The sequence below is a fragment of the Silurus meridionalis genome, chromosome 14, assembly GCF_014805685.1.
Source record: "Silurus meridionalis isolate SWU-2019-XX chromosome 14, ASM1480568v1, whole genome shotgun sequence".
Lineage (NCBI taxonomy): Eukaryota > Metazoa > Chordata > Actinopteri > Siluriformes > Siluridae > Silurus > Silurus meridionalis.
The window spans coordinates 17,931,328-17,954,366 of record NC_060897.1 but is presented as its reverse complement, the minus strand read 5'-3'; the positions used below and the strand labels follow the sequence as shown (position 1 = coordinate 17,954,366).

General features: G+C 41.0%; 1 protein-coding gene across 3 annotated transcripts in view; it reads right to left on the bottom strand.

The window, feature by feature from the left end:
* Window positions 1-1,033: 1,033 nt before the first annotated feature.
* Window positions 1,034-23,039, bottom strand: part of tnrc6c1 (trinucleotide repeat containing adaptor 6C1) — a 56,399-nt gene continuing 34,393 nt past the window's right edge. For 2 of the 3 annotated variants that reach the window (XM_046866888.1, XM_046866890.1), the window contains 18 exons: window positions 19,695-22,034; window positions 17,775-17,960; window positions 16,068-16,231; window positions 15,530-15,616; window positions 15,307-15,364; window positions 15,061-15,209; window positions 14,848-14,979; window positions 14,598-14,738; window positions 13,979-14,098; window positions 13,763-13,846; window positions 13,217-13,466; window positions 12,568-12,732; window positions 12,286-12,459; window positions 11,997-12,146; window positions 10,097-10,312; window positions 9,185-9,255; window positions 8,949-9,088; window positions 1,034-8,491 (listed from right to left, as the gene is read on the bottom strand). In XM_046866888.1, the coding sequence (XP_046722844.1) occupies window positions 8,122-8,491; window positions 8,949-9,088; window positions 9,185-9,255; window positions 10,097-10,312; window positions 11,997-12,146; window positions 12,286-12,459; window positions 12,568-12,732; window positions 13,217-13,466; window positions 13,763-13,846; window positions 13,979-14,098; window positions 14,598-14,738; window positions 14,848-14,979; window positions 15,061-15,209; window positions 15,307-15,364; window positions 15,530-15,616; window positions 16,068-16,231; window positions 17,775-17,960; window positions 19,695-22,034 (4,997 nt within the window). In that variant the 3' untranslated portion in view covers window positions 1,034-8,121. The remainder of the gene's footprint in view (window positions 8,492-8,948; window positions 9,089-9,184; window positions 9,256-10,096; window positions 10,313-11,996; window positions 12,147-12,285; window positions 12,460-12,567; window positions 12,733-13,216; window positions 13,467-13,762; window positions 13,847-13,978; window positions 14,099-14,597; window positions 14,739-14,847; window positions 14,980-15,060; window positions 15,210-15,306; window positions 15,365-15,529; window positions 15,617-16,067; window positions 16,232-17,774; window positions 17,961-19,694; window positions 22,035-23,039) is intronic. The other variant, XM_046866889.1, reaches the window with a different exon arrangement.

Here is a 23,039-nt window from a genome sequence, read left to right as displayed (position 1 = left end):
CTTCTCAGTTACATAGACAGCAGTGCAAAGGTAAACTAGGGACGATGGTCATAGACCAGGAACTATGGGTACCATTAGGTGTGAATATCTCCTTCCTCAATTTTTTTTCCTCCATAAATCTAAAGGGGTTTTGCTGTCTTGCATCAGGAACATCTCCAACCACTTGAAATAATCCACCATCACCATCACGCATACATTTTGCTGGTAGGAATTAGACCCACGAGGTCAATCCCTGGGGGTGTGCTTCTGGTACTCAGGTTATTTGCATTAATCCTGAAGGTAGTTGTTCTTATATTTTTGGCAAGTGGTGCACAGCTTCAAACACATGGACTATCATCGAAAAAATAGCCACTTAGCAGGTTAAAGTGGAACTAGAGTAATAAGATTAGGGTCAGCTTTTAGTGTGGGAGTCTTCTACATAGTAACATTGAGTAAGGAAAATTGAACAGACTACCTGATACAAGGATAATTTTGCTAACCATTTATCAGCATCCCATTGCTGCTGTAGGTTGTTTCACAGATTTTTGATTAATTGGACAATTTATGTTTAATTCTCATATCTTTTTTTTTTTACATCAATGACTTTTGCGAGACAGTTTTGCACACTGGATCAGAAGTTGAGCTAGCATTTATGGCATTTTGTTTAGGGTTTGTTAAGATCTAAATGTTTTTGATAATTTATCTTTGCATTGGAGGGTGTGTTTGCAGAGAGCTTGGAACAGGTAGCAGATTATTTTTTTTATTTACATCTACGGCATTTGGGTATTATTCTTATTTACACTGACCATGAATTATTTCATAAATTTGAGTAGTTAAGGGTCATGCTCAAGAGCCCAGCAACTTTTGTCACAGTGAAACTTTGTGTTCCTGAAACTACCTACAAATGATCTGCATGCATGCTGGTTTACCCACTGAAGACCCAATATGAGCGTTTTTCTAGAGTCTCACTCGGTTAAAAGAATTCATGCTCACAGAATATTTTTGTACTACTTAGACATGAACAAATCCTTATTTATACATTAAAAAAAAATCATACAGCCAAAAATGCAATTTATTAATAGGTTGAAAGAAGCTCCATTGTTCATGAAACATTTCGGTGCATGTCATCAACAATCACATTCTATGAGGAGAGAGAGAAACATTAAAAGCCACTGTCATTTTTAAATCTCAGTACAGGCATTTTCCTTAATATTTTTCAAAGGCAAAAGCAACCCTCTGCCCACCCCTGAACCCCTGATCCACCCCCAAACCCCCAACCCTAGTTAACACAGGAACAAAGATAACACACAAGACACACCCTTATCACAGGCTACAAAAAACCCCACAGTGCTTTAGAGTGAGATGCTCATTGGTTTAGGAATAAACAGCATGGTAAAGTACTGGTACTGTAGTACACGATTAATAGGAGATGCTGATAGGAATAAAAAGTGGCAACATAATGAGTAGAATGGAAGGAAAGCCCAAAAGTAATTCCCCCAAATCCCATTAGATGGGTCACAGAGGCCTTTACACCTCTACACCCCACTTGTGCATAGATCATGATCCTTAAAAACCAGCTCACTTTCAATCCTTCAAATTGATGCAGAAGAAACGCTTTTTATACATCGTGTTTTTTTTTTTTTTTTTTTCTTTTCACTTTTTCCGTACATAATACCTGCCACAGTAGAGAATGGCAGAAAAAGAAATAGTAATGCACAAATGTTCCTGATTTCAACAGGAAAGGGACCTCATGTTAAGAAAATACAATAAACATTACCACATACAGTACTTGTATGCTCTTTTACTGTCTTCTGAACAATCAAAATCATTGATCACTTTGTCTAAAATGTAAAGCAATTTTAATATATAGATTTTTTTTATATAAAGCACTCCATTGTTTAAAGTTCATTTAGAGTCCATTATTTGGTAAATATGTAACTGCTACGGATTTAGAAACAAGTTTTTTTTTTTTTTCTTCTGAAATCCATAACCTTTTCAGTGCTTAATTTTCTTAATCAACTTTTTTTCCCTTTATAAAAAACAAACAAAAAAAACAACAACATTAAAATGGTGTGGAGTTGGTACTCTGGAAACCTTGCCTTCCTGAGACATGATCCACTTTTTATGTATGTGCAAGATAGTGAGCAATTATTTGCACAAAAGGAAAAAAAATAAACCCACATACAGACTTCAATAGTCCATGAACTCAATAAATGACAACACAAAAAAAAAAGTGAATCACAACATGACAACACTGATCAATCCCAGAGTTCTGCAAGTAGCACAATAATCTTCATTCAGTAAAGTGTTTTTGTTATTCACGATGGAAGTATGTCCGTTTTGTTTTTTTTCTTCGTTTTTTTTTGGACATTCCCACAGTAATTTCCTTTTCTTTGAACAACATGAAATGCTTGTAAACTGTTGGTGGCCTTGGAGAAACAAAAAGGTAAAAAAAAAAAAAAAAAAAAAAAAGTAAAAGTAGGCACCACTGATTTAAGCCTTGTAACAAACTCATGTTTCATCGTTCTCAATTTAGCATGGAACAGACACTGGAAGTTACAAGTCCATCTACACCAACCTATGGCCACATTTTTTTTTTGTTTTGTTTCTTTTTTTTTTTTTTTTTTTCTTCATTTTTATAATCTGGAAAAAAAATGGTGCAATACTCAATTATTTTCAGGAAAGCAATAAAAGCCACTATAAAGTAGATAATCATATTACAGATAAAACACACTTTTTTTTTTCCTCTATGTCCTTGAGTAAACATTAACACGTGAATTGTCACCTTATCCCTCTGTACTTTATTTCATGGTGTATGATTGGCTGAAAGAGGGGAGGCAGACACTCAGTGCAACGCTAGAAGCTAATAACAATACGTATCTGAATCGGACTACAGACTAGCGGAAAAAACAAAAACAAAAAAAAAAGGGCAAATAACCTGTAAAGATACTGAATTAAACCATATGGTGGGAACGAACACACTACAAGTGCGAACGAACACACTTTTTTAAACCTTTGCCCACTTGTCCAAACAGATTAATAACATTCACTCATCCATCAGTACATATACACACACACACCCACACACACAGCCTTGTGCAAACGCATACAATAGATGTCATTTTACTTTTTTTTTTTTCCTCCACACATTTTTTTTTGTTTTTAAGTTCATTTTAAACTGATGTTATTAAAAAGCTTGGAAGTGTATGAGTGACAAAAATCATTACAAAAAGTTTCACATTACATTATTGGCGCTTCTTTTAGATTCAAGTATTAGTATATCTTTCATTTGTTTATTTGTTTGTTTTTTGTGTAGAATTTTGATATGTTTAGACTTTCAATATGGGGTACACAGAGCAAAAAAATCGATATAGGAGTTGGCATTGGCCTGGGAGAGAACATTAAGGTAAAGTGGAAAGAGATAACCGGCTATATACACACATAAGCTTACAAATGTGCGTGTACATAAAACCAGTATGTGCATATTCTACCCAAGACCGTGGAAAAGATTGAATTCTCTTTGAACTGATCTCTTTCCGTCCCTAACCATCCCTTTTTACAGCCATTACAGAGGGGGGGTGCATTCGTCCTAAACCAGATCCACAGTCATGGACGTTTAGTGAGGTACAGAAAGACGGAACAAGCCTTATGGGACTGCTGCAGCACTGATCTAATGTTCTGTGGGGAATTAATGTCTTTACCCCACTTGTGAATGTGATGGTTTCAAATGTCTGGTGGCTTTGAGTACACTTTAAAGCAAGGCAGTCTGGAGTTTAAAAAAGGGGAGAGGGACAGACAATAGTGATTGTTACTAGTGTCACTCACTAGGGCCTTTCCCCATGCAATTGACATGTGCTCTTGTCCTGATGCTATCAGGTCCAGAGACACTAACTTATAATCTCTACTCTCTAAACAAGATCCCAGCCATTTTGCTAAAGGTTTATCCTTTTTTTTTAAGCAATGTAGGTGTTTCTGATCACAGCACAACATTCTATTTCAGTTAGAAACACCTGTACAGCAGTGCAGCCTGGCTGAAAAGCATAACATTTGGACATTTCTATTGATCACTTTTCACCGATCTGCGTTACGTAACACATAAGTAGAACATACTGTACTGTAGCTGCAGTTTCCCCAGATAATTCAGGATGCTAGTATTGCACAAAGGGGAAACAGATCTCAATGCGAACTAAGTGCAGCTGCTTTGTAGAGAGATGTGTCTGAGTCCTATGGTGTACATTTTACATTTGGCCCAAATGTATAATTTTTTTTCTGAAATATCGGGGGTGCTTAAACTTCTAAGCAGTTCTAGTGCTGGCACATATGTGGACCTCTTTTTTTTTTTTATTAAAAAGAATAAGAATAAAAAATCTGCTCTGGTGCTCAAGGCCGAAGTGAATATCATTAATTAATTCACTTTACCCACAGTCAGCTGCTTCGCACCATAAAAGCCTTGCAGAAAGAAGCACTTCAGCCATGAATGTACTATCGGTTTCCTAAAAGCAATACAAGGACAGATCTCTCATTTTTTTGGCTTAAAATAAAAACCCATCTACAGCGTAGGTAAGAATTTCACAATCCCCATTTTATTTCGCAGCAGTCCTTCCTTTATAATTGTAATGCCTGGGACAAGGTGCTACCCGTCAGTTTCGATGCCAGCCTGCTTTCTACCTTTCCATCTTCTAGAAAACCAAATCTAGAAACATGGAAATCTATAAAGTTTTCTAGAAATCATTTCGGAATAATAGTTGTCTTAACATTCTTTTGGCAATATTGCAGAAACGATCAAGAGCATGCATGCTGAAGAAACCGCACATGGAAAGGAAAAAACTAACAAAACAAAACAACACGAATAAAAAGATTTCCCGATACTGCTGAACTAATTCTTTCCAAATATAAAATACGTCTTGAGCAATATAAGAGTGCAAGAAAACAAAACCCGCTGAATAATATATGAATTCCCTCCTTTGGGAGGGAAAAAAAAACAACAACTACGTTTTGGACTTCTCTGAGTCTGCCCTGAGATTGCATGCACAAAGTTGTCACTTCGAAAAGAAAATTCTGACACGTGGGATCGCTTTTTTTTTTTTCGGGACCAAGACGACGACTGGCGTTCAGAGATGCAAAAACACTGAAGGCCACAGTAACAGGAAGCTGCCTGCTCAGAAATCAACAAACTCGTAACTAGTGGGGAAAAAACAGGAAATGATGGGCTGTAATTGAGTGACAGTGGTCATGTACCTTTCATTCGGACTTTGCATAGAAAAAGAGGTTCTTCTCTTGTCGTTTGCGTTTTATTACTGCGATAACGAGAAGTGTTAAAGAAGGAGCGTGCGCTGTGGTTGTTCGCCTTCAGCACCGGTATGAGTACAGGACAGAGCGCCAGAATAAACAGGAGGCAGACAGAAGGAAAGGGAACATGAGAATGGGGAAAGTGATGGACAGGTAGCAGGCAGGCTGAGCATGTCTAATACTCGCAACTACACTTACACGTGCCCCCTAGATTCAGTCAATCTGTAAAAGCAACCAGGAAAAAAAAAAAAAAGGAACAATCCCTAAACCGTCATTCGAGATCAGCATGATCTGCTGACATGGCATAGTGAACGTTTGCGATTCAGAAAAGGCGTAGACATGCCTCTTTCTCCCAATGTTCCTGCATATGTGCAGTGGAAAGGGGCTGATAAAGAGCAGCTACTGTAAAAGACCACTGCATGAACTCATGCACACTTCACACACTCGCTCACAGACACACACACTCCAAAGCATTATCATCAAGACAACAATAACAGCAATGTTGACAAAAAAATAAGAAATATAGCAACACTTGCAATTCCAGGAAACAAAAAAAAAAAAAAAAAGAAAAATGACGTGAAAGGATCGTGTCCACTTCCAGCTAAAGTGATCTTTGCATGAAAAGAAAAGAGTTTTAAGAGAGTTGAGACGAGGTCAAATGCTGGCGCAAGAGTACTGTCGGGCCATTTCTGAGAGAGCTGCTGCCCCGCGCCAGGCCAAAACAGCAGCTCCAAGCACGCTCTGGCATCGGGCGCACCGGTCTGGCACAGTGGCGTCAGAGTCAGCGTGGGCACAGCGGGCGCCACAACAGATAGGCACTCAGTGGCCACACTTATTATCCAAGGAAGGTGGGGCCGCCAGGCGTAAGGGCCCCGCAGGATCTATTACCACATATGGACATGTCTAGCATCTCTAGACAAAAAGGCGGACAATTTTGGAGTACTGTAACAGTAATATTCTCTTTGATATATATATCTATATATGTATATATATATATATATATATATATATATATATATATATATATATATATATATATATATATATATATAAACACAAGAATGCTTCAGAATCAGTTTTCAGTTTTGCATGGTTTGTTTCTTTTTTTTCTCTTGTTAAACTACCCTTCATTTGCTACCATTTGAGGTCCATCCAAGGGAGGGACATAAGGAAAAAAATCCGTTTAGAGTTTTCCCAAAAAAAAAAAAAAAAAAAAGCATGGAAAAGCTATGTAGATTGCTTTTACTTTGCGTTTTTCAGTTCCAGCTTTCCATGTGTGATTTGTTGGCATTGAAGTTGGAGCTCGATGCTCTTGGTAAGTGCTATGATAAACCACCCTTATTTTTTTTAATTCCCCAAATCAGCCCATTTTGTTCTGTTCATTTGTACCAAATACAACATAAAATGCACCTTGTCTACTGGGTTTTACAAGAAACACTTATTTGGTTTGAAGCCCGCATCCTGCTATGGTCACTTTGTGTCTTTTTTGTTTTTTTTTTAAGGAAGTGCTAGTGATCGTCTTCACTACAGGCTCACACACCATGAGAAAGTCTTTCTCTTTGTCCCCGCACTTGGTGGATGAGGGACGACGATGATGCCGGCGATGTCTTTGTTGTAACCCCTCACCTCCGATTTAGAAAAGAAAACTTCACCAGCATAAGATCTGTATAACGATGGACGGAAGAGTCTGTGGCATATTGCACGTCCGACAAACAATTTCGGGTTTTTTTTTTTTTTCTTCCCCACTGGGTCACAAATAACTTGAGGTCATTCATGGCGCAGAAGAGAAGGACGTGTACGTGGTGTGTTTCCGAGTGTTTTGTTAAAGTTTTGAAGACAGTGGTTAAATGCAGCACACATACACACGCGCGCACACACATTACGCTGGCAACTATTTGCTCAGCCTGTCCTGCAGATGAGTAAGCACCAGCCGCACGTCTGTCCCTTTAATAGTGATGCAGACAGACAAGGGTGATGGCTGAGGTCTGGAGGAAAAAAGCAGATGTGTGCTGTGACCTGTGTGCTAAGTCAAGAATGGAATTTATTTTCTTCTCTGCTGGCTCAAAAGTGAGGAAAAAAATGTGCAATTCTTGGATCCATCTCTTCTGTAAGCCCAGAGTGAGTGTGTGGGAGATGGGCTGGTAAGCAGTTAAGGCTAGTTTAGTGCTGTTAAACGAACCCGCCAGGTTAACAGGTGAACACACACACACACACACACACAAACACACACACACACACACACACACACACACACACACACACACACACACACACACACACACACAAGCAATGTATACAGTCTAAAGGGAAGGGCTGAAAGGAATGATGCATTTCTTTGGGGGAGTAGGGAGGAAGGCTCGTACGGTGTATCCGGGGCGATGAGGGGCTTGTGCCAGGGGGACATTTAAAAATGGCAGCTTGTCTGATCAGTTGTAGTAAAATACACAGTTTTCAGTTATTAAGAGAAAGTTCGTAATTAAAGGTTCAATTTCCTTTTAGTTGAATCACTTGCGCTTTTCCAAAAGTCTTAGAAAATACTGTAACCAAAGCCTCACAGGAAAAAAACTAACAAAAAAAACAAAAAAATAAAACACAAAAATCCACTGAAATGATGCAAAATAAAAAGGAGGAGAAGAGGAAGAAGGTCAGCAGCCTCTACAAGTGTATCTTCAGCCTCCTGTCTCTTGGTTCACAGTTCCAATTATGCTGATTATCACCACATGATTCTGCTTGGTTTTTGCTCCTGCGTAATTATATTTCTTCAAGTTTTTATTTATGTTTTTAATTCTTTTTTTGTGTTTCATGTTCATTTTTTTTTTTCATATTCATAATTCTCCTCCTGAGTCGACTCCATCACATGGACTCTCCACTCAGCAGGTCTCCGGGAAGCAGCGTGTTGATAGGGGTTGGGCTGCCTACCACTCGGCCCTCTTCCGTACTGGGTGGCCCCCAAAGGCTGGAGTACTGCTGCACACCACCCCATAGCAGCTCGTTGCCCCCTTTAGGTGCGCTGACAGCGCCGCCTCCTCCCAGGCTGGCGGTGTTCCAGTGGCCAATGGGGTGCGACGTGACAGACGCTCCACCCCCAAGCCGAGTCTGATTGGTGCCTGGGTTGGCCTGCCAGCTGGTGGTGGGTGTGAGGGATTGACCCTGTGCAAAGAAGCGGTTCACCTCCTCCTCTCCAGCAAATTCTGCAAGTATGGTGGTGTTGCCGAGAACACACCTACACAAACAGGACGAAATCATGTCAACTCTGATACACACACACACACACACACACACAAACTCAAAGGATTGTTCCTTCAGGCTCACAGTTAAATTTCATACTTAATTTTCTGTCGCTGTACCCTCGTTTTTTTTTTTGTTTTTGGCTAAAGACTACTCCAAGACCCTGAATGATTTCGCTTTAGCATGAAGCTTTCCCAAAGTCATTTGCTGTCAATGTATATGTTGTTCATGCTAATTTGCTGCATTGTAATTAATTAAAGATGACAGTTAAAGAATAACTCTTAAGATATATTAGATGGTTGAATTGTTCATAAAAGCCTTAACTGTAATTCATCCATGGATCTAATGTAATGTAATGTAATATATGAACACAGTGACATCTACACCAAACCCCATCTGGGGATAAAGAAAGAAAAAAAAAAAAAAAAAAAAAAAAGCACAGCATCGCATACATGTGCAGGGACTTCTGGGCTTTGCCAGCCTCGTCCTTGGAGCTGTAGCGCACCACGGCGTTGCCCTGTGTCAGGTTGAGGTGGAATGTGATTAAGGGGCCATGCTGCATGCACAGCGTCCGCAGAGTAGAGCCGTCAATCTAGAGGACAAACCCGGTCACGCACACAAAGTCAGACAAAACAACAAGGCATTGTATTTATAAAAAGTGTATGTTTATTTGGTCTGCCTGCTGTACCTGGGGTGTGAGGTTCCTTAGAACTAGCCAGCTGCTGGTTCTGTTGGAGCTGTCTGTACTCCATGTTGTACCTATTGAAATAAAACACAACCCTTTTGTCTAGTTTCTGTATGTACAACAGAATCGTGCTTCTGCTTCTTCTGCACAGCATACTTTCAGTACAAGACATTACAGGACATTATTAATGGATTTATTAATGGATTTTGTAGTCACAAAATGTCAAAATGGCCCATATTTATTGGTCAATAAACAACAGCTATTTTTTCTGCCCCCCCCCAAAATACTATAGTTTATCAATATAACAAGCCTCTTAGTGTAGTCTAACTTGAGATAAAAATTTTATTATATTTTATTTTGGGGTAAAAGCATTAAAACCTTGTCCATGTCTGCGTCCTGAGTTCTCATATATTAAAAAACAACACAGATAAATGTTCTGGATAAATGTTACTACAATGGCACAGGACTACAATAACCCCAAATCCTTATGTGCTGAAATCTCCATCAATTAACAGCTGCTTACTTTATCAAAATAGACTTCATGATGAAATGATAATAAAACTGAAAATGCTATATGAACCAAACTTTGTACATAGCTGTCAAACATTTGAAAACTGCAATCAGTAATGTATTACACATGTTAAACAAACGACCTTCATTCCTGTATATGGTTCACTAATCACCAAACAGATCCAACAACAGCAGTGAGTGCACAAAAACAAACAAACAAAAAAAAAACCCAAGCCAAACTACACAATCGAAACAATTGGTAATCTTACACAGCGTGACCCATGAGCAACCCATACACAGGACCCGAGTCATAATGGTTTTATTTCAGTCACTGCCTTGTTTGCTCAGCTTTTTCAGTTGTGTACATGCACATTAACATCCAAAATGTTCTTGTATAACAAATACCTGAGGAGTATGAGCTGCTCCAGCCAGGCACCAAGCCTAAGCTGTTGCCCCCCCAGGTGGAGGAGGGCTTTGTATTGGTCAGGCCAGGTGGAGGACGGGTAGGGGCTGTAGTGTTCCTCGGTCCCTGAGGCACCTTCCACAGCTCATGGGACAGTGAGGCCTGCGTGTGTGAGATGGGCCCAGGCGACCAAGTGGATTTCATGTCTGATAGCTTGCCTGTATGAGCAGAGGTGTAGGAAAACACTTCATTTACAAGAGAACTTAATGCTAACCCATGTGATGAATTTTCTTAATTCAAGAAAGCAGTGAAATAGGGATGAATTCTTATAACAGTGATAAACAAGGGGAGGCCTTTAAAGACAAAAATCTTACTAGTTCCTCACTAATTGAACCCAGCCTATAGCTGCAGACCATGCTTTACACCGTTCCACCCCAAAGCTGAAGCAGCCACAAAATTTTTGTTCTCAAAAGAAGGGAAAATTGTAATTAGTGCGGTTCACACTGGCAACGAACAAAGCAACCGGTGACCATTCAGTTTCTTTCTTTCTCACTCTTCCTTTTACAATTTTGCCATCTTCAATTTATTCAAAAAAATCTGTCTGACTCAAAAAAGTAGAGCTGCTACCAATTATTTTAGTAATCGAGTAATCTAACGATTATTCCATTAATTAATCGAGTAATCGAATAAGACAATTTTCTTTATTAAAGAGCAATACTAAATAAGAGAGATAATAAGACGGGTCTCTTAAAATCAACAAGTAATTTGTTTCCTTTTTAGAAAAATTGAAATTTTTATTGCTGAAATTGCACACAAGAATATCTGTGGAAACTAAACCAATTTAATTGCCATATTACATCAAAATACAAATGCAGTTGCTTTCAAAAGGTCCCTCCGCATTTGCCGTGTAGAGAAGGTTATGGGAAAATATTTGTTAAATGTATCTCAATTATTCTTACTCAAGTATTTATTTATTAAATCTTGCACAGTATCGCGATGTGGTTTTCTTGTCTCCATAAAAGCAGCTTGAAACGATCCCAAACTTGGAGAGTCTCTGGCAATTTTTTGTCCTGAATCTGCTCACCGCTCACTGTTTTCTCCCTGTTCCTACATTTTTCATTCTGTATTCTGTCCAGAGCGCTCCAGAGTTTAGTAGGTGGTGCATCAGTAATAATAGTCCATGGGGAAACACAGTGCTCCATGTGTAGTTAAACGGACTAAACGAAGCATTGAGGCAAATAATTTGCCTCAATGAATTTCTGTAATCTAATTACTCGAGGAATCGTTTTAGCCCTAAACAAAAGTCAAATGTGGAAAAATAAGCAGAGAACATTGTTGTCTCTGGTGAGTGTTTGGAGATTGGTATCTAGCGCTGCTAATCTGTTAATAGCTGATAAAATCCTTACAACATGCAAAGCAATTTAATTTGCATTATTAATTTTTTTTATGAACTAGTAAGAAAAAAAATATATAGATATGTGGTGGCACACTAGCGAGATACAACCAAAATGTATCATCTCGCCAGTGTGAACAAGGGATGAGGCAATGGAATACATGGGATACTGCAAGCCACACAGAAGGCAGTCACTCAGGACCCTACTGATATTGTAGGCTTGGGTGGTGAGGCAAAAGGGGGATTGTACCTGTGCTGTCTACCTCAGAGGAGGACAGACTAAAACAGCTATTATAGCCATTCACTGGCCAGTTGCTAGAGGCTCAGGCTGAGAATTTGTTGGGGAGGAGCCTGTTTGGCCCATAATAAAAATATGCAAGAACAAAGTGGAGGAGGAAGAAATAAACAATGTAATAAATAAAAATTATGCTGAATGTGAAAAAGAAATAAGCCCATCACAGCCTGTTTGTGACCTTTGCTACAAATTCTTCTTTACAGTATCTCCTCACCTCCACTCCTGTCTCTGAGCAGGTAGCGATTTACATCCTGAATGTTGGTGTTGATAGTGGGGCCACTGGGAACACTTCCTGGGGTCACATTAGGGTCAGTCTCAGGATCAATATTCTGTAGTCCTTTCCAGGGCACTCCTGGGCAGAATTCTGATGTAGTTCAAATGGGCCGTTACAACACTGATGTAAATGCTTCATATGATGACACATGACAAGTTGAAATACTGAGTTTTACATCATTTGTAATCTACACAAGGGCTACAAGAAAACAAATTCAGCAATTACAGACCTGGTGGCCAGTTGATGTTGGTCCCGTTGGACATCTTGTCGTTGGCGTTCTTGCTCTGGCCCCAGCTGTCTGGAGTCACCAGTGTACTGGCAGAAGAGTCAGAGGCCTGCATCAGGTTATACGGGTTGTAGGAGTCGTCCAGAGTGGGTTTACCTGGAGCACCAAGGTTTGGAACTGCAGAGATGGCACCCGAGACAAACAGAAGAGTGTAAGAAACCTTATATATGTGCTCTGCAAAATCTATGTATATCTGTATAAAAAGCAAAATCAGGACAGTTGTACCATGCTTGCTGAGGCCAGGTTCCATAGATGAGGAGCTGCCAGTGAGATTCTCCATGGAGTTGGGGTGCGTCCACTGTGACAGGCGCGACTGAGGCTGAGGAGAGTCCTTCATGGACAGACCTCCCACTTCCATGCAGTTTACATTCATGTTGGGATTCAATCCAGCTAGACAAGCAAAAAAAATTATGAAGAGCTAAATAATGAAAACAATTGTAATAAAAGCATGTTTTTGTGCATTAAATGGTCTATAATCGTTTCATAAAAGGTCAATGACCATCATCATGATTCCATATTTAACTGCCTCAGATGTCAAATTAACAGTCGCTATTTTAAGTGAACAAAATTAGTCAACCAAATGAATGTATATTTACAGTCTAAAAGCAACTAGCCTGCTAGTTAGATTGTAAGCATTAAGATTTTAAGGTCAAAAGTCTGCAGCAGTCTGAGAAATGGAAGGATAGCGCTAAATTTACAACATAAATGTGCGAGTTCCCTCCTATACCTATTAACAGCATTAATTAGGCAAGATTCATTGACTTTAGATTGTGCCTTAAAGTGACATACTGATAAAATAAAAATGTCATGACAATCATTTAACCGTAAACAAGTGGGAGAGAGAGAACGTTCGAACGACAGACCCAAAACTCACAGAGAGTATAAGAGGAGAAGGAGTTGGGAGACGACTGCGGCTCTTTGGTCGGCAGGTCAGAGACAGAGAGGCCTGATGCCTGTTGGTGTGAAGAAAATGCGTCCAGTGCTGATTTGCCTGTGCTTGGATGCAGGCTGGGATGAGAGGGAGGAGGCTGCTGCTGCTGCTGCTGCTTCACCAGCAAAACCTGGGCCAGCTGCCGCTGGTGCTGCTGGATCTGCTGCTGCATGTTATTGATTGTACGTGCAACCTATCAAACACAGAGAGAGAAAGAGATGTCTAATTAGGATGTTGTAACCAATATTTGCATTTCCTACAATAACATTCACAACCTGATATTCCCATTGAACAATCAATCAAACATTACATCATGATTCAACCACAGATTAACTGCATCAATGGTTCTCAAAGTGCACTCGGTGGTACCCAGGGGTCCATGAAGCATAAAAGCATGCAAGTTTCTAATCCACAAAACACCGTTATTATACGTACTAGATTGGTTGGAGAATGTCCTGTGTTTTATGTCTATACTGTATAGAAGCTTACTTGCTGCTCCTGTTGTCTGATCGGGCCAGAAACATTACGCTGTGCCTGCAACATCTGCTGTTGAATTTGTAAACGCTGGTATGCCTGCGCACACACAAGACACCAAAGAGCAATTAACACTTCACATTTCATTGGAAAAAGATTGCAGATGGAGGAAGGTTTGTTGTCCATACTGATCAAAGGTTTCCTGTAGTACTGCCTCGTGCCGACACTCACCAGTTGCAGATGGTAGAGTTGGTTCAACAGGGTCATATGCTGAGGGTTTATTGGTGAGGTTAAAAGTGCAGGGTTGAGACCAATGTTTTTTGCTGCGAACTGTAAGAGCTGTGCTTGAACCTGCAAAGACAATGAGGGCCAAACATTGAATTGAAACATCTAGCATATCCCCAGATGCTGACAGACCACATGTTGAATTACATGAGTTGTTAAAATAAATAAATTAATTAATTCCACATTAATTACTAGCATGTTATTTTAATCATGCTCACTAAAAATGGCACTTATTTCCTGTACATATTAAGAGTTTATCTGATCGGAAGGTCGGCGGTTTAAGCCTCGGAATCACTAAGCTGCCACTCTTGTGCCCTTGAGCAAACCCTTAACCCTTTGTGCTCCAGGGGAAAGAATTTCACTATGCTGTAATGTATGCGTGGAAAATATTCTATTCTTTAAATGTCAGTAATTTGGAATCAGATTGGTTGATAAAACAAATATGGCTGTTACTTCTAATGCTGTCTAGTACTTACACAAAATGGATGAACCTTTCATCTGAAATGTAAGTGAATTTCATTTTCATCCTACAATGAATTCTGAGCTACACTGCACAAGGTCCCACCTGAGGGGAGAGAAACTGAGGCACTTGAGCACGTAGACTAGGCTGGGAGGAGCTGAGAGGTGGCACTGCTGGCTGAGGAGGAGGCTGCTGCAGAGCCCGGGTTTGTGCTGTTCCACTACTGCCAAACATGCCACTCTGCATCTATATACACACACACCAAATAACAATGAGGAACAACTTTCCGTAGAATGCCTGAGGGAAAACACGGAATGTCAAACAACCAACATTCTCTCTCTTCTCCCTGACGGACCTGTCTGTTGTTCAAGTTTTGCATTGTGACCCCAAGACTCTGGCCAGGGAGGGCAGCACTAGCCAACGGGAGCTTCAGGCTGGGAGAAGGCATAAATGGTGAAGTTTGGGCATCGTCCGCTAGTCCTGCGTCCTACAGTGGAGAATAATCACACAGTTCAGTACATCATGTTGAACAGATAATAGAAGAAAGACAAAAAAATAGATAAGCTACCTTGTCCAGGAAGGTAGGACGGTCTGAGGAGGAGTCTTTGGAGATGATTGATGGCCTGCAGCTCATTGGCTTGTTGACGAGGCCATTACTGTAGTCAGAGATTCCCAACCCTCGCTTATCTAATTCAGTCTTCTTTTCTAACAGGGCGCCTACAGCCAAAACATGCACCATGTTAAAAAAAGAAAAACTAAAAAGCTAAACATGCTTAACTTTACTGAAATGAATCTATCAAGATGCAACACATACTCATGGCCTGGTCCAGGTTCATATTGTTGCTCTTTAAAGCCTCCTCTGCAGGGTCTCTCTGGATAGATATCACAAGGAAAAGAAATCAGGATACACGTCACGGAATTTTGTATACAAGCGTTGCATTAAAGCCGATACTGCCTTCGTACAATAATTACAGCATCACAGCAAATCTTAAAAAAATAAATAAAATAAAACAATTATTTAATGAGGCAACACTCACAGGGAAACCCATATCTGTCAGCTGCTTAATCAGACGGGTCATGATCCAGGCATCGTCTTGTTTGTTAGGAACCTTCGCCTGTAAGACCAGAAAAAGCAACGTTTTCTGTCGTTATTATTTTCAGAACACACACACACACACACACACACACACACACACACACACACACATATATATAAAAACAAAAGATTGTGGACACCTGAGCATAAGATTGGTACGTGCTTCTGCTGATTGTGCTGCAAATTAGGCTGATTATTAGGCAGCAAGAATGACAAGTGTCTGTGCGTTCCCTCTTTACTTTTAGCTCTTCCACTTTAACCCATGTAAGGCATATCCTCACAAAGTTGACTTTGTGCTCTGGGGCATTTCATGCTGGAACATGTTTAAGTCTGAGTTGAAGTGAAGGGAAAATTTCATGCCAGACATGTACAATTGTGTTCCTCCCATTTTGTGTACAGTTTGGAGCAGAACCACATACAGCTGCACAAGCCGGGTGTTCCAATACTTTTGTACATTCAATTAAACTCTCTTTACTGACCTTTTGTGAAACTTTTTTCGGCTGGTTGCCCCATGAGCTGCAGGATGAGCTGCTCTCCTGAGAGGCTGTGCTGTTCCACATGTCACCCTCATCCTGCTCCCACTGCCCTGTCGACAGGCCCATGTCCTCTCCACCTCCCCAGCCATCTTGCATAGATTTAGAGGCTGCAAAAAATAAATATGCAATTTTTGTGCAAATATTTAAGGAACCAGGCAGTCAATTACAATTGAAACAAAATAGATAAGATCATGCATTTGCTCAACAGTAGAGGTCAGTGTGGTTCAGAAACCATATTGTTCGCACTTTACACCAACGACGACAAAATAATAATAGAGTGGAACCCGGTTATGTCGATGTCCTAGGGGGTCGCCAAAAAGCATCGAGGTAACCGATGATCGAGATAAACGAAAATCAAATGGCGGCAATATATTAACGTGCTTGAAATTTCTTTATGTACATGATGTGCGTTAATAAATGAGAATGTGCATGCACGTGTTTTTGAAATGTTTTTTACACAACAGAGTTGCCGCGATTTGTTTGATGAAGGCATGCTATAAAAATACATACAGTACATGTTTAACTGTCAGGAATCAACCTGCCACGCCCCCTTCGGCCCCCTTCGGCGTGTCAGGTGCTTTCTCGGCCGCTTTCTCTGAAGCTCCAGGCTTCAATTGCGCACATATGGTGCTCGTTTATCATCATCACCAGCTCCTATTTAAACTTCCACACTCTCACCGTCCGTTATTGTTGATATATGTTGGTTCACGGCAGTCGTTGTTATCGCGCATGCGCATTCCCACCGGCACTCTCTCAACGGCTGCTCTTTTCTTCCCAAAGCGCATCGCGGATTCCCCCCGATCCTGCCGGTGTTCATTCTATGCTTTTGCTCATCCCACGTTCTCCCGTGTGCTGTTCAGCGCCGCGCTTCTACTTTTGCCTCCCGTTCATCGCATAACATTTAACAACAAAAGGCATATGTGCACTAACTAACAGCAGAGATTCACCAGTATACAATACAACACCTGTAGCAGCTGTAAGACTTGATTTTTCCGCCACTTCCGCGAGTTCTTCTGCGGCTGCACCGAGATAACCGACGTTAAATGGCAATTTTTTCCCCCCCTTGTGCTCGAGATATTAGGGTTCGGCGACATAAAAAAAGTCGACATAACCGATAAAAAAATGCTAAGACAAAGCGAGAATTTGGCGGTTCCACTTCAAAAATGTCGACTTAATAGGGTTGTCCAATTTAACCGAGGGCGAGATAACCGGGTTCCACTGTAATAAAAAAATCTAAATGACTGCTTGTTACACCTAAGTTTGGTTGAATTAATCAGTATATCTGGCCAGAATGTCTTTTTAATAACAATAAATACAATTCTAATACTTCTACAACAATACCTCTAACAATAAATTATTATTCAATGACGCATCATTGAATAATTGTGAACTCGATTTTGATTGGCCAGAACATGTGCATTATTTTCAAATAATAGCATGACTGGAACAGTAAACCAGTTGAAACATGAACAATAGCTTAATATTGATGCACTAGTTCATTATTGTTTCTGTAGTAACAGTTAATACACAGGGACTTATGACATCACACAATATGTAAGTGTTTTTTGAGATGGGGTCTGATGATGGTCAATGTCACATACATCATGAATTAGCTAAAGAGAATTTGGGACATATGCTGTTAAAACCAACCTGGCTTGCAGGGGGCAGATCCTGGTGGGCCTCCAGTCCGGCCATAGCCTTCGGGGCTACTCTCACCCCAGCCCCCAGTGGGTTTGCCCCATGCTGACGTGCCATTGTCCACACTTGCTGGAGGGGCCACCGGTTCTCCCCATGAGGGCTCAGGTTTGGAGTGGACATTAGGCATTTCTCCCCATCCTGTACAGAGAGGCACTGGTAACCTCAAGAACGCTACACTTAAAATATGAAGAGACAAACCATCTGACATGCACTGCTTGGATCCAACTATGTCAGTCATGGACTTTTCACAAACTGCTTTTTAAATGAGTAGATGCCAGACAAAAGTATGTTTCATTTTTGGCACCAGCCTGCCGAAAGCTTCCATATCTAGTGCTGACTTGGCAAAGTGCATGCAGAGCAGAAATCCAGCAGTAGAGGGCATCAAAGATTTTCCAAAAACCTGCATAATTTCTATGCAACTGCCCCAAGCTGCTCTATACACACCGTACCTATTATCTCACTGCTTTGAATTTGACTGACATATTATAAGCCACTTCTGTTAACATAAAAAGCCTTATTATCAAGGCTTTTTTCTTCATGAGGTAACTCAAAGGCAAGAAATTATTCCAAAAGAATTATAAAAGAAATTATAAAAGAAATCCACAAAAAAGTATATTCATGTGCAAGCAAATAAAAAAAAATGTGAATGTCAATCTTTAACCTATAAAACTAATCGAGATTTATTGAATGCAAGTTTCTCATAATCTGAAAGATAACTACATACCGGTAATGATCTAAACAGACGCCATTTCCGCAAACAATGAACACATTTCCAAAATCAATTACATGCATGCATGACCTACATGGCTGGTCAATCCATGACTGTAGCAGTGATAACAAGCACAAGCCGCATAAACCTCCATCATAAAAATATTTTTTGCTCCATGGGTCATATTACAATTTGATTAAAGGTAAAGACATTGCATTAAAGATGCATCGCATGTGCTGTTACTGACACTATGTTCATAAATGGTCTTCAAATTCTCAGCAAGTCATTTTTGACTTCGGTATTTATATACTGAAATTACTATTATCAGGTATTTCGTTATGCTATGTGTCCGGAAACAGTCAAGAAGAAATTATGAAAAGAATGTGCCAATATTTTGATGCAATCAGCATAGTATGCATCAGGACTGAGTGGGGAGAAAAAGGGGAACTGGATCAGCTACTCAAAATAATACAGGGCTTTTTATGTGCAACATCATTTTCTAACTGATTTATGACATTACAAATGCTTCAGTAGATATTTCAAAAGTGGCAGCTCAGTTAAAACAGGCAAACATCTCAATTTGTAGTTGTAGTTATTATGGAGGCAAGATATGCAGTAAATTCTACCTAGGCAAAGGGGGTTATGATTTTGTTAACAATGTTAAAGTAATGTAACAATCTTAACCCCATTAATTCTTTGGCTGCTTTTAATTGCCAATTTTGTTTAAAAGCTCAAACAAAAAAAACAGCCTTCAGTTTTGAAATAATGCTAAAAAAGCATTTCAAGGACACAGCAAAGTGCCACACTATTCTATCACTAGAGGTCAGCGACGAGCAACTGCCATAGCACATATTTTTTTAGAGCTCTTTAAACAAAGTTCAGCTAAACACGGCAAACACTAACAGTAAAGAACGTAAGAATCTTTTTTTGTAGCAAATCAACATCTAACTTTAATTTTTTTTGTGCCACATTCTTAATAGCATGTCATTTTAAAAATCTTTATGCCAAATTTTTTTTTTTTTTTTTTTTTTTTTTTACACAAAAGCCCCTTCAAAATGCCTTTCCATAACCTCATAATGTCCCCCACTTTCCAAAATGTCAAAATCATCCCTTTAATGACTCGCCTGAAGCTTAATTAGCAGAACAACAGACAAAGAAATTACCTGTGGTCATCAGGGGTGCTCTGCTATGGGGAACCACAGCTTGATGCTGGCTTGAATTGTCAGGAGTGATATGGTTGTTGGCTGCAACTGGACCTCCATGACCATGGCCCTGCAATGGAGGCTGACTATGGTGGGTATGGTGGTGATGGTTGTTGGGGGGATTGTTGGCATTTCCAGAGCCTGTTTTATTCTGCATTCCAGGATTGTTCCTGTCCCAGAGGTTTACTGTCTTCTTATAACTGCTTGGATCACCCCAAGCTGAGGTACCATCATCAATTTCCATCTTGCGTCGGATGGAGGGAGGGGAAGGCTCTTCCCATCCTGTGGGCTCTGCAGCATGATTATGTTTTACACCTCCCCCATTGCTTCCTCCCCAACCAGAACCAGTCTGTTTTATAGAGCCTGAACCTCCCCATGAACCCATGCCACCACCCGCACTACTGCCATTGCCACCCTCCTGAGACTTGTTGCTCCAACCCTGTGTTGAGGCATTGGAACGCTGTGAATCTCCCCAGCCACCACCTGTGGGTGGTTTTCCCCAACCACGAGAGCTTTCTTTCCATCCGGTTCCATCTCCCTCCCAAGAAGAGGTGGACGGTCCATTCTTTTTTCCCTCTCCAGAGTCACCCCACTCATCACCAGTTCCACTGTCCCCTCCTGGGTCAGAGCCCCAACCATGGGATGGCTTGGGGCCCTCTCCCCAACCCTGAGGTTTTGCCTTTGCATGGGAGTCCTCCCATGTAGGAGACTTATCTTCAGAGACCCAGGACTGGCCACTTTTTTGTAAGCTACCACTATGGCCTCCTTGTGGTGGGTTGCCCCAACCCCCTGGACCAATAGGGGGTTTCTTGGTGTTATCTCCCCATCCAGAGCATGGCTGACTTGGGGACGATCCCCAGCCGGAAGTATTTCCTGCAGTGGGGCGATGTGCATCACTCTTGCCCCCAGAGTCTGGTCCAGAACTTGGATTGGCACTACCATGAGATGGTGGATGTGCCATATGAGGTGCTTTAGAAGATGAGCCCCAGGCTTCAGTACCAACATCATTCTTGTGATTTAAGCGTGCAGCTTCTTCAGTCTCCCAAGCTGTGTGCTGACGCACAGGGGTCTGTCCCCATCCTGTGTTGCACAAAACTCTTGGGTCCATGTCCTGGGCAGGCAGGAGAGGTGGGGCCATGTCTCTTGAGTGTTCCCTCCTGTGAGAATGACCATCCATGCTGTCACTGCTTCCCTCGCTAGCTGGAGCTTTAGGCCCACTGCCCCAAGAACTGGGTGGCTGCTCTTGAGTGGGAGATCCTGCAGACTCCCACCCTTTAGGTTCACTGGAATGTTTACCCCAGTCCCCATTAGATGAGGCTTGTCCCCATCCAGGGGTGCCTGAGCCTACTCCTTGACCCCATCCACTTCCTGAATCCTTGGAGCTATTGGCAGTCTTGGCATCTCCATTACCCCAAACGGACCCCTCCTCCCCATTGACTTGTGAGTTTCCTGTTGGAGACTGGACAAAAGAGCCCATGCCAACAGGGGTGACACCCCAGTTAGGCCGACTGTTGGCAGGGATAATGGGCTCTTGCTTAGTGTGATTTGGTCCTTCAGTGTTAAGGTTCTGAGGTTCAGAGCTAAAAGACACATTCGTGGAAGGAGAGGAGTGTGGCTCAGAGGTATCATTAGACACCATACCACCCCAGGCGGTGGTGCTATTACCATTACCAGAGTTTCCAGCAGGATTTCCATTGCCCCCAATTAAACTGCCACTACTGCTGGGTCCAGAGGATGGAGCACCTGGTGGGCTGCAAATATTAGAAGAAGCTTGGTTGGATACTCCAGAGCTGCCACCCACGCCCACCCCCTCATGTCCCAGAACTGGCCAGGCAGAGGGGTTGGCATTGGGATTCAAATTCAAGTTAAAGTTAGAGGAGCCCCAGGTCCTGGCCCCCATTGATGCACTGCTGTTGTCACTCTTTCCTTCTCCAGCAACAGCAAGAGATGGGCCAGAGCCCCAGCCTCTACTGGCCCCACTCTGGCTGGAGAGAATGCATCCTGAGTGGCTGTTACTGGCTTTACTGGGATGATTTGTGGGAAAGTGTCCTTGTTGGCTGCCCCCTGTGGCCATGCTCATGCTGTCTGTGTTGCTGCTGTTGACAATTTCAGTATCTGATGGACATCCTGTAGGGATGTGGCTTTCGCTGCGAGAAATAGAAGGCCACTCCTCTGTATCGCTTTTGTCTATAATCAGTTGATCCCAGCCACTATTAGTGGTTGTGCCTATAGAAGCACTGGGTGTATGTCCCCAGTGGGGACTCTCATAATGTGCTGAATGGCCACTCTGCAAGGGCAGGTCTACAAAAAAATAAAGACAGACAATGAGTAAAAAACTACATCTACAACATAACTAGTTGATTACTATCCAATAAACAGACAATGAGTAAAAAACTACATCTACAACATAATTAGTTGATTACTATCCAATAAACAGGTTATATATTCCATTTTTTGTAGCTATAATAACTTTAAATTATGGCTTATTTCAACACAAGATTGGGTAATGTTTGCAATGTTCTGTTACATACTCATTATTTAACTTCCAAAAAAAAAACACATAGGTTTACTAACTTCTGGTCATTTTTTATTTCAATGCAATTACACTGTCTAGACATACATTATAATTTATTAGTACAAAACTTTAAATATACATTTTCACAAAAAGACAAAATTGCAGAAATTGAAATGTAAATATTGAGTAAGTAAGCCAGAGGAAATAACAGATTAAATGAGGGAGAAAACTTGGAAAAACCCCATACTTGAACAGAAACCAATTCTCTTCTGGGTGAAACCAGACAGAATTATATAAAATGATTACAATATACTAGAGGTAGACCGATATGGGTTTTTCTCTGGCTGATGCTGATATTTAGAAATAAGGGCAACCGATGGGCGATTTTGCCAATTTTCTTTTTTTATTCCCTTCATCTCATAAATTCTTACAGTTAAGTAATAAGATGTGATACAATTAAACACTTCAAATTAAACACTTATTGAACAACACAAGCCTCTCCAATCACTGCACTTGTTACCAGGTTTTAGTACCCGTGCCTACCTGTAGCCTGAACAACAGATGGTTGAAGACTTGCTAACAATATTGTACAGTTCCAAAATGTTATTCACATTCTCCAAAAGTAGTATCATATTTAACCAATAAAATATATAATCCTAGATTACGAACGATTGATAAGATCTTAAGCTCCGGAACACACCAAGCTGACGGTTGGCCATCCGGGAGTGTCGGTGGTTTTTTAGCTTCAGTCGGCGTTAGTTTGTTCTGCACCCTCGGCTCTTGTCAGACGG